This window comes from Diorhabda sublineata, chromosome X (assembly GCF_026230105.1).
Source record: "Diorhabda sublineata isolate icDioSubl1.1 chromosome X, icDioSubl1.1, whole genome shotgun sequence".
Classification (NCBI taxonomy): domain Eukaryota; kingdom Metazoa; phylum Arthropoda; class Insecta; order Coleoptera; family Chrysomelidae; genus Diorhabda; species Diorhabda sublineata.
Genome location: NC_079485.1, coordinates 32254198 through 32270288, shown reverse-complemented (window position 1 = coordinate 32270288; position 16091 = coordinate 32254198). Strand labels below are relative to the sequence as shown.

Here is a 16091-nt window from a genome sequence, read left to right as displayed (position 1 = left end):
AAAAATGACAAAAAAAATTTTGTCTCCAATTTTCATGACTCTTCTCCACTTTTCCTCACTTCATGATTTTTTTTTCGGAGAAACTGATAGCTTCTCTGGGATCCTTATATCAATATACCCTCCTGTGCAAAATTCGATCGAAATCGGAGACAAAGCATTTTTTTTGTCATTTTTATAACAAAGGGGTTAACCTTTGAAAATTCGAAAAAAAGGGCATACTTCGAAAGTATAGAAAAAACACGTAATTATATGTATTCTCTTATGGAGATCCTGAAAATCACATCAGTTTTTGAGTTTGAGTAACGGTTTAAGTGAAAATTCAATTTTCTTCTCTTATTCACTCACCGCCATCTGCCCGACATGACACAAACTTCCCTCTCTACTCAACTGTACAGTGAGATTAGTTTGGAATTTAATATAAGGTTCGGACATTCTGGCACAGAGGACGCAATTGCTTTTGTTTTGGCTGTCTTATCTGCAATGAAATACTAATTTTTTTCATTAAACCTCAATACTTTCACTTATTCTACGAATTACCGATTTAGTCGCTGCCTACCGAGCGATACCGGAAACTATAAATACTTTTTCCCGTGTAATTCAACAACCATTTCTAAACTTAGTGTTATGTATGATTGGTTGCCTCTCCTTAAGGGTGAGACAAAAAATTTCTAATCAATTATATCCATATCCAAGATTTTTTATATTATGTAATGGCTTGTAATGTACAATATAACCATTTCACCTTCCTCTAATACAAATTTGTGTTGATGAAGAAATGGATGGTATTTATAGTTTTATTTCTTGTTTTTTCCAAATCCTGCTATATTGAACTGTCTATAGAATTTAATGGATGTTAACATCTACAATGAACACATGGTGGGCGATTTGTTATCATACAATAAAAGACATCTTTATAGATATTTATTGAAAAATATATAGGTAATAATTTCAATATATTATATTTATAAGTATTACAAACAGGATAAATATATTTGATAAAATGTAAACAATTAATAAATGGTGTCATTTCTATGAAACTTCATATTTATACTTAATAACAGAAGATTTAACATAGGTAGAAATGTATTGATAGAAAATAAAGCATTTAACACTTGAACACCATAAATATTTGCGATTTATGATTATCAATTAATTTAATATCAACAGGTAGGTATATTTTATATTTCTTTAATTATATCAATAGGTAAAAACAGTTTTATAACAAAGTTTTATATTAAAGAGAATTGTAAGAACTTTGTAGTTCTTTGTAATCAATTTGGTTCTTGTTCATTTTTAAATTGGTTATTATATTGAATTTGAGTCTATACAAATCACTTTAAAAAATAAATTCATGAAAACAGTCAATCAGTAAAAATATAGTCATCTGTTTGTGTTGCTTTATCAACAAAAGTCTTGAAAGTTAAATTATTTCCTATCCTAATTCTAAATTCCTTAGACCTAGAAGATCTGTAAGACTGCATATATTTATTGATAGGTGTCATATCTCTTATTGTCCTTCTACATTGTACATCTGCTACTTTATATCGTTTTGCTATTGGAAATCCCTCTAAGTCCTGGTCAGAGCAATACCTTTTTAAGGGCTGTGAAATTAAATTTGCACGTTCGTTCTCTGAGAGACTTGCAGAAAAGCCTTGAAATACATTTTTGACTAGCTTTGTAACTGAAGACCACAGATTTTGTTGCAAGGAATTTTCAGTGCTATTAATACTAGAAGTTATTTCTTTTGTGCTTTCCTCAGAATTCCAGTTGTCAAAATCTGATTTGGAAGTACTCGGTTGGCTTTTAAAAACGTCTCTAACATTAGGTGCTGGAATTTTTGAGTTATTTGGTGTTGAGGAGGTCTGTACCGGTCCGTCAAATCGAAAACAAGATTGGTCATTGTTTTGTATAATAGAAGGCGCTACAATGTTTATTTTCTTTTTGGGTACCATTGGAGTGAAAAACTGGTTCTCAGAAACGTTTAACTCGATGGAGGTTTCATTTTCTTTATTTTTAATTAATTTTGCTGAAGATACGTTAATGGCGTTGATCCAAACCATTTTTTCTTGAAACACGACGCTTCTTAATTGAGTTTCTTCGGGATTTCTTGCATCGTCCGTTAATATAATATGCGGTACTATATTATCTTCTTCATCCTCTTCAATAATTTTTTCTATAGGTGTACCCATTGCTGAATAGAATGTACTTGATCCTGAAAAAACGATTTTTTTTCAGTGCTATTTGTAATATTAATAATATTGAAAATTTCGCCAATAAATATTTTGATATTTATTATATTATTATAATGATACAAAATATGTATCATTTATTCAAACTTAGAGTCGATCAGAGCCATCACAATTAGATCTTTTCTTGCCAAAGAAGGTTGGAAAGGGTTTACCTGAGGTAGGGAAAACACACACAGTAAGACATCCAGAATAAGAAGCCAACAGGCTTAACAACAATATAAGACTACCCAGAATCTCCCATAGAACTTGGGGAGAGGGAGAAGTCTAGGCGCGAAACTGTGACGCGAATGAGTGTGTTACAGCTATATCAGGGGAATAAAGAGGCTGTTCATAAATTTGATTCAGTTTGTAGCTAGAATGTCTGTTAAAAATGATACTTTGTGCTATTACGGTGACCAAATAATTATTTCAAATGGTACAAATTGATTTGTGACAATCATAAATCTGAATGGTAAAATGGTGTATTTGAAATAAATTAGATGCCATTTGCTTCAATTTAGCATCAAATGGAGTTTATATAATACCTTTCTAAATGATAAATTTTTGTTTATTAACTGATTGTGATCGTATGTAGTTGAATTACTGTGTTATAAATAATAATGAGAAATGTTTACCTGATGTTGCGGATGGAGTGAAAAATTGTCCCACCGTATAGTGGCTGTCTAAAAATAATGATATAAAATTACTATTTCGAGTAAAAAAAATTATGTGTATTTGAAAAAAGGTATCCAATAATGTAAAATTGTAATAAATTACCTAAATAAATCTTAATTATTAAATATTAACACATTTCCTATCAAAAACATGACATATATTTACACATTTTAATTCCTGTAAACAATTTCGCCATTATTAAAATATAAGAATAGTTCAAATATTACAAAAAAAGTGAACCTACCGGTAATAGACGACAGGTTTTTTGATTTCCTGCTAAATAAGCTTTCAGTTATGGGTGTTTCACAAAAAGTAACTCTCCTCTTTAAAGAACTAGCCTCGTTTATATTTTCTGAAGAATCCACTGGAGTTATGATAACTTCTGAAATTTTTTTGAACGCATTATTACCATGTACCTGTTGCATGGGAGTGCTTGCAGCCACGTTAGACCTAGTTCCCAAATCCATTTTTCCCTTCATATAATTATAACTGTAGTTTGTTGTACTGGAAGGAGTATAGGGACTAAATTCTTCATTTTTTGTTGCACCGTTGGTAAGAGGGCACTTGATATGTTGAAATAATTCCTCAACTGATCCGAATAATCTTTTGCAAAACAAACAATGTAATGGCCAATGCACTAATTTTATATGTTCAATAACGATTTGAGACGCTGAAGAAATGATTATTTTACCGGTTATACAGATCTCACAAGCTGGAAACACATTATGGCGTTTTGTTTCATGTTTTTCTCGACATCCTTTACAACAAAATACATTTTTACATAAACGACAATTATTCTGAAAAAAAAACAAACAATTTAAGTATGCTCTTTTTGGTCGTTTTCAACCACTAACTTCTTCAAAACCTCTCATTCTTTCACAATAAACCTTAAACAATCAATTATATAAATAAATAACTATAATAATAAAAAACTTCAACACGAATTAATTAAATATTTGAATTTTGTATACATTTTTAAGAATTTCATTTTACCGCCGTCATGCTACAATACTAGAATACAGTGTTGCCGAAATAACTATAAAACCCATCGTCTCAGTTTTTGGCAAAAACATGATTTTTTTCCTTTTTTTTAAGAAACAAATTAAAAAAATTAGTAATTGCTAATAAGTAAACAATTTTTTCAAATACTATTCCAAATGGAATAATAAAAGTTATTATTTATAATACTAGACAACGCTGTTGGGCGAATCGATGCAAATAAGAAAATGGCCATATTTGTTTTGTTGACATTAACTCAACCGGCAATTTTTCTACAAATTACCAGTTTTTTCCAATTTCTGACTTATATACAAAACTTATAGGTGTCCAAAAAACCTAATAAAAATCGGACAAACACAATATGAGTGGAGCTGTATACGGAGGAGGTAACATAATCAAATTTGAAATAGTAATTGTATGATTGTTTTAACCTATCATTTTAGATGAAGTTGGAGCTTTGGTTTTTGATATTGGACATAACACTGTGAGGGCGGGTTATGCAGGAGAAGATAGTCCTAAAGTTGATATTCCATCAACTATTGGAGTGTGGTTAGATTCAGAAGATGACGTTACACAAACACGATACAATATTGGTCTATTGGGAATACATGTTTGGAGGCCAGGTAACTTCAACAATATTAACCAAATGAATAATTATTTTATGTAATATGATCGTTTTACCATAAAATTATTCACGTATATTGTTTATTCAAGTTGGATTTATTAATATTTTCAATCCTATTCTTGATATATAAACCACGGGTAAAGTGTTATATAGAAACAAATTGAAGTATTTTTTAAAAAATAAAAAAAACTATAAATTTGTGAATTCTTCTATAGATTTAATATATAGATTTAATATATAGAACTAATTGTGAGTAATTTTTATGAAGAAAAACTTTTTTAATTCAGTGTTATAAATATATCGATGTTTAAGTGGGCACAATATGAAATTTAATTTTTTCATTCATTTCCAAGAAATGGAACTAGTTTCTTTCTTGAAAGAAGGTATGGTTGAAAATTGGGATATGTTTGAAAATTTTTTGGATTATATCTATAACCAGGCACTAAGGGCAGTGCCAAAAGATCATCCTATATTATTGACTGAACCTCCTTGGATTACTCCTCCTAAAAGGGAGGAGATGGCTGAATTGATGTTTGAAAAATATGGAGTCCCGGCAGTATACTTAGCTAAAAATGCCAGCTTGGCTGCTTTCGCAAATGGCAGACCTACATGTTTAGTAGTTGATAGCGGTGCAACTCACACTTCAGCAGTACCAGTACATGACGGGTAGGATCAAATTAGCTAGTTTCAATAAATAAATTCACAATACATATTATTGTTCTATAGATATGTTTTGACACAAGCAGTAGTGAAATCACCAGTTGGTGGTGACTATTTAAGCATCCAGTGTAGACAACATTTGACAGAAAGAGGTATTGAAATTATACCTCCAAGTATGGTTGCATCTAAAGAACTTACCAAGCCCGAGGAGTCACCCATATGGAAAAAAAGAATAATACCTACTAAGTTGACAGAATCTTGGTTTAATTTCATGATTAAGGTATGTCTCAACAATTTTATCTGTGTACTTACTACATATGTTTTGACTATTTATTAAGATATTTACAGCTGTAGAGCCGAATAAAAGTGTATATATTTAAATGGAACACTTTATGTGAAATATGTTTAAAAGGTTTCTTCTAGTTTTCGATTATTTCAAAGAGAGACAGGTCATAAAATTACCAGAGTTAGCCTGAGTCATATTAAATCTTTGGAAACTAGTTACACAATTTTACAGATGGTCATAATTATTTTGAAGATTTCTAAAAATTTGTGAATTATTTGATGTTATTATTCAAACAAATTCTGTTAATTTTGTGAATAAAAAAATTACTTGAGGTGTATCCGCCAAAAATTAAAATGACCGAAACCCTTAAGACATTAATATTATTTTAAATAAAGTTTCATTAAAATCTATTATATATTCTTAAAATATCTGTTCTATATCAAAAAAAGAGTTTGGATCCAGTACAAATAGTTTTTTATATATATATTCACTCAGCCCTTCTTGATATGAACATAAAATTGCTTAGAAATGGGCCCACTGTAAACTTTTGACTTTAACTATGTATTTTTTTAATTATTTATCAAATCACAACGGTAAACAAATGAAACGTATTTATGTGATGATTGTAACAAAAATAAAAACATTTGTCAAATATTAAAATTATTGTATATTATTCGTTTTTAATTATCTCAATATTGTTTAAGTTAGTGTTAGTTTAATGCATACTACAGCATAAAAAGCCACCCAAGTTATGGACTTGGTCAGTGAGCTATTGCTAGACAATTGGATATAACCTGTGCAAAGATTCGAAGAGTGTATCAGTGTATATGATACCCCAACGTCCATACATACATACGAGACTGAATCCGTCCATATGTGGCTTGGAGCAGGCAGAAGGCAATTTACGACTGTTCGTGATGACTTGATTTGAAGTGTAGATAGGTAGAGGAAGAATTTGAATACATTCGGAGATTTTAATGAATTTCTTGATGATTCTTTGAAGAAAAACGTAAGAAGTCGAATGGCATGTTACAGCGATAATTGGTAGGAGTGACCATGTTCACGAAAGAAGAGGTTTAACATCTGATAGACATGCTATATTACATTTCAGAAGTTTCTTTTCGAGTTAAGAAGTGGCCAGCATACAGTCCTGACCTAAATCCTATAAAACATTTATGAAATGAGCTGAAAAGAAGAATTCGAGCTAAACTTCCCACCCCAAACTCAATCCCACCAGAGCTTATTGTTGCAGTAGAAGAAGATTGGCTTAACATCCCACAAGAAAGTTGAAATTTCTGGAACCGTTGGTGATATTCATACTGAACACACTGTTTACACCACCACGACTTGAATTGAAGTTAGATGATAACTTGGTTATAAAAAATGCGCGTCAGATGGTGTAATCGTAAGTGTTAGTGTAGTGGTGGTGTAAACAGTGTGTTCAGTACCCCACAAGAAACATTTGCTAACTTGATTTGATCTGATCCTAATCGTATGAGAGATGTTATTAGGGCAAAAGAGGAAGTCATACCCATTATTTGATGCATTAATTTCATTATGTTAAACATAGGAAGTCGAAATAAGTTTTCATAAATTTATACTCATTAAAGCATATTAAATTCTCTTTTAACAGCATATTTTTTTATTTGATCTGATGAATAATTTAAAAAAAATGTACTTAAAGTCAAAAGTTCACAGTGGACCAATTTATATGTACGCAAGTATAAATTTTTTTAAATGTGGTAGGAAGTAATGCAAGATTTCCAAGCTTCAGTTCTGCAAGTTTCGGATGTGTCATACGATGAAGAAATTGTAAAAACTATGCCTGCGAATCATTATGAATTTCCCAATGGATATCATAGAGATTTTGGCGTTGAACGTTTTAAGATACCAGAACCACTTTTTAACCCTACAACTGGTGCTAAAGCAGGGATTCAACCAATACTAGGAGTTGGTTCTTTAGTAACTACAAGTGTTGGAATGTGTGATATCGACATTAGACCGGTAAAACAATTACCAAATTTTATTTATTTCTTAATTTTTACAAAAAGTATTGTTTCGTTTAAAGCAAAAGTTTCCAATATTATGCCACATGAAATATTCTAAGAGAAATAAAACTTTTTTCTTTTTTAGGCAATGTATGGAAGCGTTGTAGTCACAGGTGGAAATTCCAGTCTTCAAGGTTTCACAGAGAGACTCAACAGAGACTTAGCAGCTAAAACACCTCCTGTATGTATATAATTTTACAATCAATCAATTTATTATTCTGAAATAGAATTAAACATAAAAGAATAATATAACAGGATACTTGAATTATCTTATAATTGCCATAAAAATAAAAAGTTTTAACATTCTATTCAATTCAATTGAGATCAACATAAAAATAAATATATACTTCAATCATAATTGTACTGAAATTGATAATTTGATTTATTGTATCCATTATAATTGCATTTATAAGGACTGGGTTTGAACAAAGTCTAAATACAGGTGATTGTCCAATCACCAGTGTCTAAATCAGTGACTGAATGGCCTTGGAGGCATCCATCACCGCTGCTTACAAGACAATATTTGCAAGAGATAAATGGAAACAACTGGCTTCTGCCTCTCTTACTAACTGCTCCAATTTTTGATCGGACACACCATCTCCATACTATAATCATCACGGATGATCCGAAATGGCACTGGTGCATGGAGGAGATGAAACAATATAATCGGTGAATGCTCGACATGAGGTTCAAATACTTGTACAATCCTTACAGTTTTTCTAGTGATGCTTAATAGCTCAATCCAAGGTGCCTGATTAGCTTTTTGAAAGATATTGTTCAGGAAATGATGTATTTGGGCTCGAAATTTTTTCTTCCTGCTTGAATTTACTTGAAATTTCACAGATGTAGGGTCATTTTCTATGTCATGCCACTGTACGCTAAAACCTTGAGGTGGTTGCCTCTCCTTTAACATTCTGACTACAGGAATCTATGGAGGAAGTGATAACTCAAAAAATTTGCTTTTTATCATATAAACTGTGAGCAGCATAATTATAGCTTTTAGAAAAATAAACAAAATACTTTTTTATAATTTTTCTACGACCAACAGGAACCGAGATACTGTTAATGGTTAGGGTTTTTGGTTGAATCTATAATTTGAAAAATTCTTATCCAAATAACGGTAAAACTTTGCATTTTCCAAGAAAAATTCATAGAATCTTTCATAGTAGTATATAATTAGAGCTTTAAAATAAAAAATGTCTACTATGAAAATTGAGTGACATGATCAATATTAGATCGGTTCCAACTTTTTTCTATGATAAAAACAGTAAAAACAACCCCCTTATAAAAATAGACCATCACCCTTCAGTGATTCTTTTTATATATGTCTTATCAATACACTCATAAAATTTGACCAATTGAAAATTCGTAATTTTAGTCAAATTGGAGTTTGAAGAGCTAAGTATTTTTTTCCAAATTCGTATTTTTCACCGTTTATTTCAAAATATCTCCGAAAATACTGGAGATACGAAAAAAATTACGCAATAATAAATTGTAGTTTTTTTATAACTAAAATTTTTCTGTGTATAGATTTTGCATATATTGAATATTTTGGCGATATATATTTAAAAATTAAGAGGTATCAAGGAATTTAATTCACATAGTCTTGTAGCTCTTAAAAAGCCCTACACAATTATGTTTGGAAAAACTTTCTGTCACTAAAAAAGCCAAAAAAAAAATCACAAAATGACGTTTATTTTAAAAATCAACTTTTTTGTCCCTTTTTTTGACCTTTTCGAATTTTTTAACATTACTTCGAGTCGAAATTTTTTTAAAATCTCTGATATATTCATAATTCTCTATGATTATGTTTGCCTTGATCATCGTTTAAGACTATTTAATTTGGGAGAATATCAATAGTCATACATAGTATATTATTGCTGATTAAATCCTCATGAGTTAATTTTTTAAAAATTTTTTGTATATATTTGGAACTAGGGGCTAGAAAAAAGTAGAGCGTGTTTTATAAAGGTGTTGGGGGGTAGAACTAATTTTAATTTTTTTATTATTAAAATTTTTTCATAGGTTAGCCTTTGGTAAAATTTTTTTTGTACAATGGCAATGAAAATATAGAAAACGGGGGTTTTGGGTATGAAAAATCCAATGGTGCAATGTTTTCTCAATAGCGGTATTACTTCGTTGGGAAATGAAAGATAATGGTAATCTGGGTAATATCTGATGAATGAAAATAATCATAAAAGAGTCGTAAGTAGGTTTATATTATTTTGAGTATCGTCTTTCTGATTTTGAAGAACTGATATTTTATAGAACTAATTGGGAAATAAAGTTTTTTTTTTTTATTATTTTTAGAGTATGCGTTTGAAAATAATCAGTGCTCCAGGAGCCTCAGAACGCAGATTCGGCGCTTGGACTGGGGGCTCTATTCTTAGCTCGCTCGGATCGTTCCAACAACTTTGGGTCTCCAAGCAAGAGTATGAAGAAAGTGGTAAAATAATTGTCCAATCAAAATGTTTGTAAAATGGTTCTAAACTAATTTTTTATTTTTGATCTCTATAATATGTAGATTAATTTCGGTGCTTTTCTTTAATTTAATTTTCAATTTTAAGTAGAATATTTATTTATTAGAAAAAGAGTAGATACTGCAATTTTTTGTTAGAAATTTTGAATTTTATCCACTGACTGAATTTAATTGAAATCAGTGTTGTCATGTTATAGAACAAAATGAATATGTTGATACAACAAAAAATTTATTTTTTTAACTAATGTTTAATACATTTTCATCAACATATTCAACTAATTATGTTTCCTACAAGGCTGTTTTTTTTTATTTTATAGTGCTAATTTTTTAAAATTGTGATAGATAATCAACCCTATGTTCATATAAAAATTCATTTTTATTCAATTTTATTAGTTATTTAAGAATAATTTCATGATTATTTGTCTATATATAAATACTGTATTGAAACCAACCAAGAAAAATAGTTAGTACTCGATTTTTTTTAGTGTTTTTCAAAAAAATTCATTTTTTGGCTATATATTGAACTACAGTGCGCACTGCTCCATTAACTACTGCATTCAAAAAGCTTATATCGCTCTGAGCCCCTTGCCTTGAAAAATCTTCTTTTAAGATTGAACATAAAAATTTGATTAGCACCTTGTATGTCGGCTCCTGTCAAGTGTCTTGTAATATCAGTATTGTTACAATTAACACATGGTGCAAATACACGGTGTTGAAAATTTCCAGTATTTATGACGTTTTGGAGACTAATCCTAGTGATTAACCAACTAAACTACGATCTCCATCACGAATTTCTCATTTAATAATTATATCACTGGATATGGTTCCGCACAACCCCTCGAACTGGGAGGCAGAAATACCGCATCTCAATTGAGGGGAATAATGTAATAGAGGACACTACGTCACACATTCTTTGAAATCTTTCGCAACATTCCGAGAACGATATCAAGATTTCACCTAGCGGACAAAGTGGTTCTGCTGGGTGAAATATCTGACTGTCAGGAGTGCAGATTCTGTGTAATAGAGAAGGACACTACGTCACACATTCTTTGAAATCTTCCATAACATTCTGAGAACGATATCAAGATTTCACCTAGCGGACAAAGTGGTTCTGCTGGGTGAATCTTGATTGGAAGTAACAAAAAATTTTTGAAAATGTTTTTGGGTACAAAAATAATAGGCTGTCGTTGGAAGTACATCTGAATAAGTTTAGTATTAACTATATAAAGCACTTGTACACGCTGTATTTCCAAGAAGATAATTACAAGAGGTCCTATTGAATGAATAATTTTGGAGACAAATTCTGGTGACCACGCAACTGAACTGCAACCTCCATCATAAATCTTTTATTTAATAATGTTTCGAACGACCCCTCAAGCTCGGCGGCAAAAATACTGCAGCTAAATTGAGGGGAGTCAAGGCGACAGTTCCATCTTCCATAACATTCTGAGAACGATATCAAAATTCCATCTACCGGATAACGTGGTTCTTCTGAGTGAAATCTCGTACTGCCAGCCGTGCAGATTCTGGGTAATAGAGAAGGACACTACGTCACACATTCTTTGAAATCTTTCGCAACATTCCGAGAACGATATCAAGATTTCACCTAGCGGACAAAGTGGTTCTGCCGAGTGAAATATCTTACTGGCAGGCGTGCAGATTCCGTGTAATAGGGAAGGACACTACGTCACACATTCTTTGAAATCTTTCGTAACATTCCGAGACCGATATCAAGATTTCACCTAGCGGACAAAGTGGTTCTGCTGGGTGAAATATCTGACTGTCAGGCGTACAGATTCTGGGTAATAGAGAAGGACACTACGTCACACATTCTTTGAAATCTTTCGCAACATTCCGAGAACGATATCAAGATTTCACCTAGCGGACAAAGTGGTTCTGCCGAGTGAAATATCTTACTGCCAGGCGTGCAGATTCCGTGTAATAGGGAAGGACACTACGTCACACATTCTTTGAAATTTTCCATAACATTCTGAGAACGATATCAAGATTTCACCTAACGGACAAAGTGGTTCTGCTGTATGAAATATCTGACTGTCAGGCGTGCAGATTATGAGTAATAGAGATGGACCTTACGTCACACATACTTTGAAATCTTTCGCAACATTCCAAGACCGATATCAAGATTTCACCTAGCGGACAAAGTGGTTCTGCTGGGTGAAATATCTGACTGTCAGGCGTACAGATTCTGGGTAATAGAGAAGGACACTACGTCACACATTCTTTGAAATCTTTCGCAACATTCCGAGAACGATATCAAGATTTCACCTAGCGGACAAAGTGGTTCTGCCGAGTGAAATATCTTACTGCCAGGCGTGCAGATTCCGTGTAATAGGGAAGGACACTACGTCACACATTCTTTGAAATTTTCCATAACATTCTGAGAACGATATCAAGATTTCACCTAACGGACAAAGTGGTTCTGCTGTATGAAATATCTGACTGTCAGGCGTGCAGATTATGAGTAATAGAGATGGACCTTACGTCACACATACTTTGAAATCTTTCGCAACATTCCAAGACCGATATCAAGATTTCACCTAGCGGACAAAGTGGTTCTGCTGGGTGAAATATCTGACTGTCAGGCGTACAGATTCTGGGTAATAGAGAAGGACACTACGTCACACATTCTTTGAAATCTTTCGCAACATTCCGAGAACGATATCAAGATTTCACCTAGCGGACAAAGTGGTTCTGCCGAGTGAAATATCTTACTGCCAGGCGTGCAGATTCCGTGTAATAGGGAAGGACACTACGTCACACATTCTTTGAAATTTTCCATAACATTCTGAGAACGATATCAAGATTTCACCTAACGGACAAAGTGGTTCTGCTGTATGAAATATCTGACTGTCAGGCGTGCAGATTATGAGTAATAGAGATGGACCTTACGTCACACATACTTTGAAATCTTTCGCAACATTCCAAGACCGATATCAAGATTTCACCTAGCGGACAAAGTGGTTCTGCTGGGTGAAATATCTGACTGTCAGGCGTGCAGATTCTGTGTAATAGAGAAGGACACTACGTCACACATTCTTTAAAATCTTTCGCAACATTCCGAGAACGATATCAAGATTCCACCTAGCGGACAAAATGGTTCTGCTGGGTGAAATATCTTACTGGCAGGCGTGCAGATTCCGTGTAATAGGGAAGGACACTACGTCACACATTCTTTGAAATCTTTTGCAACATTCCGAGACCGATATCAAGATTTCACCTAGCGGACAAAGTGGTTCTGCTGGGTGAAATATCTTACTGTCAGGCGTGCAGATTCCGTGTAATAGAGAAGGACACTACTTCACACATTCTTTGAAATCTTTCGCAACATTCCGAGACCGATATCAAGATTTCACCTAGCCGACAAAGTGGTTCTGTTGGGTGAAATATCTGACTGTCAGGCGTGCAGATTCTGTGTAATAGAGAAGGACACTACGTCACACATTCTTTGAAATATTTCGCAACATTCTGAGAACGATATCAAGATTTCACCTAGCGGACAAAGTGGTTCTGCTGGGCGAATCTTGATTGGAAGTAACAAAAAATTTTTGAAAATGTTTTTGGGTACAAAAATAATAGGCTGTCGTTGGAAGTACATCTGAATAAGTTTAGTATTAACTATATAAAGCACTTGTACACGCTGTATTTCCAAGAAGATAGTTACAAGAGGTCCTATTGAATGAACAGCCAGACCTGAATTCCTCGGACTATAATATTTACATATCCTCAAGTCAATCTTGGCTTTCAGGAATTGAAAATTTCCAGTGTTTATAATTTTGGAGACAAATTCTGGTGACCACGCAACTGAACTGCAACCTCCACCATGAACCTTTTATTTAATAATGATATCACTGGATATATAGTTTCGAACGACCCCTCAAGCTAGGCGGCAAAAATACTGCAGCTAAATTGAGGGGAGTCAAGGCGACAGTTCCATCTTCCATAACATTCTGAGAACGATATCAAAATTCCATCTACCGGATAACGTGGTTCTTCTGAGTGAAATCTCGTACTGCCAGCCGTGCAGATTCTGGGTAATAGAGAAGGACACTACGTCACACATTCTTTGAAATCTTTCGCAACATTCCGAGAACGATATCAAGATTTCACCTAGCGGACAAAGTGGTTCTTCTGTGTGAAATATCTGACTGTCAGGCGTGCAGATTATGAGTAATAGAGATGGACACTACGTCACACATTCTTTGAAATCTTTCGCAACATTCCAAGACCGATATCAAGATTTCACCTAGCGGACAAAGTGGTTCTGCCGGGTGAAATATCTTACTGTCAGGCGTGCAGATTCCGTGTAATAGAGAAGGACACTACGTCACACATTCTTTGAAATCTTTCGCAACATTCCGAGACCGATATCAAGATTTCACCTAGCGGAGAAAGTGGTTCCGCTGGGTGAAATATCTGACTGTCAGGCGTGCAGATTCTGTGCAATTGAGAAGGACACTACGTCACACATTCTTTGAAATCTTTCGCAACATTCCGAGAACGATATCAAGATTTCACCTAGCGGACAACGTGGTTCTGCTGGGTGAAATATCTGACTGTCAGGCGTGCAGATTCTGTGTAATAGAGAAGGACATATGTCACACATTCTTTGAAATTTTCCATAACATTCTGAGAACGATATCAAGATTTCACCTAGCGGACAAAGTGGTTCTGCTGGGTGAGAATACTTATTGTCAGGCGTGCAAATTCTGTGTAATAGAGAAGAACACTACGATACACATTCTTTGCAACCTTTTGTAACACTCTAAGAAAAACATTAGGATTTCACCTAGGGGTTAAAGTGGTTCTGCTGGGTGAATCTTGTAAATTTCGAGTTTTCTTTGTTTGCTTGATCACAAAGCGAGGCGTGCAGATTCTGTGGAATAGTGAAAGACACTATGTCATACATTCTTTGAAATATTCCACAACATTCCGAGAACGATATCAAGATTTCACCTAGCGGACAAAGTGGTTCTGCTGGCTGAAATCTCGTACTGTCGGGCGTGCAGATTCTGTGTAATAGAGAAGGACACTACGTCACACATTCTTTGAAACTTTTTGTGTAACACTTCAAGAACAATAATAAGGTTTCACCTAGCGGACAATGTGGTTCTGCTGGGCGAATCTTGTAAATTTCGAGTTTTAATTTGTTGGCACACTGTAGATCACCAGCCAGGCTTAGGTTTCTACAATTACAGCAATCTATTAATCATAGGTTTTGAACAAACTGCAGCTGATTCCTGCTTTAGTTATAAACGAAAGAATTGGTTGGTTTTGAATAAAATATTTATATATAGTTTAAATAAAATGATTATTTTTGTCTACTTTTTCTGTTGGTATCATGCATGTTGTGTATTATCAAATCCAATTGTACCTTTCTTGTCTCAATGTTATATTTTTTACTTTTGTAACAAGGTGCATTTATTTGGACTAATTTTAATAAGTCATTTTGAAAGTGATGTTCCTATTAGTGTTCATTTGTTTAGCTTTAAAAATTTTGAAAGTCTGATTTTTTATATTTTGAAAATATCTTTGTATCATTATTTACATTCTATTGTGCCAATAAACGTAACATATAATTAGTTGTTTTATTTGTACACTGAAAAAAGTGTGTATGTATCTGGCACTTTTTCCCAAATAGAGTAGGGTCTCACAGTTAATCATTCTGCGCAGGATCTGAAAACATCCTTTTCACGTGTCCCAGCCATATCAGACGCGCCCCCCGGATGAACGCCATCAAATCTGACTCTCCATACATCTGTCTCAGCTCAGCATTCTTTTGGATCCTCCACGGACCATTCTTGTAAACAGGGCCAAATATAATATATTCCAACATTTAAAAAAGGGCTCGTATTTCACTATTTTTGTTTTTCTTTCAATTCTCAAACACCTCATACAGGTGTGAAGTTTTTTTCGATAACGTCATTCTTTGACTGGCTATCAATTTTAATTTTTAACAAACGAAGATGATGTTCTTCCATCTGGAAATTTGTATGTATGTAGATCCATTGTGTCTACCTTTTTGCCGCAATACTGGGAAACCCTGCGTTTATAGCTGATCCATTAATCCCAC

At 33.4% G+C, this 16091-nt stretch overlaps 2 protein-coding genes across 3 annotated transcripts; one reads left to right on the top strand and one right to left on the bottom strand.

Moving 5' to 3' along the window:
- The first annotated feature begins 666 nt into the window (after positions 1-666).
- Positions 667-15591, top strand: LOC130451058 (actin-like protein 6B). 2 transcript variants are annotated; one of them, XM_056789856.1, is made up of 8 exons: positions 667-939; positions 4226-4288; positions 4346-4525; positions 4881-5193; positions 5254-5467; positions 7220-7477; positions 7607-7702; positions 9832-15591. In XM_056789856.1, exons 2-8 carry the CDS (start codon positions 4264-4266, stop codon positions 9997-9999), a joined length of 1254 nt encoding a protein of 417 aa, XP_056645834.1. In that variant the 5' UTR covers positions 667-939; positions 4226-4263; the 3' UTR covers positions 10000-15591. The 2 variants fall into 2 exon arrangements, 1 of the variants encoding a protein (XP_056645834.1); XR_008910668.1 differs by lacking the exon at positions 667-939 and adding an exon at positions 9547-9726 and having other exon boundaries at positions 4153-4288; positions 9832-9972.
- LOC130451057 (uncharacterized) lies at positions 905-4113 on the bottom strand. Its single transcript, XM_056789855.1, has 4 exons — positions 3758-4113; positions 3148-3700; positions 2864-2911; positions 905-2212 (listed from the first exon to the last, which is right to left on the bottom strand). The coding sequence occupies exons 1-4, from the start codon at positions 3773-3775 to the stop codon at positions 1362-1364; spliced, it is 1470 nt and encodes a 489-aa protein (XP_056645833.1). The 5' UTR covers positions 3776-4113; the 3' UTR covers positions 905-1361.
- Positions 15592-16091: the final 500 nt, after the last annotated feature.

Excerpts from the sequence above, each read along its gene's own strand:
- LOC130451057 (XM_056789855.1), bottom strand. Across the intron at positions 2,912-3,147 it reads AAACCTGTCGTCTATTACCG|ACAGCCACTATACGGTGGGA; the intron begins GTAGGTTCACTT and ends CATTATTTTTAG. Across the intron at positions 2,213-2,863 it reads CACTCCATCCGCAACATCAG|GATCAAGTACATTCTATTCA; the intron begins GTAAACATTTCT and ends TCGTTTTTTCAG.
- LOC130451058 (XM_056789856.1), top strand. The coding sequence starts at position 4,264 with ATGAGTGGAGCTGTATACGGAGGAG. Across the intron at positions 4,289-4,345 it reads TGGAGCTGTATACGGAGGAG|ATGAAGTTGGAGCTTTGGTT; the intron begins GTAACATAATCA and ends CTATCATTTTAG. Across the intron at positions 4,526-4,880 it reads AATACATGTTTGGAGGCCAG|AAATGGAACTAGTTTCTTTC; the intron begins GTAACTTCAACA and ends TTCATTTCCAAG.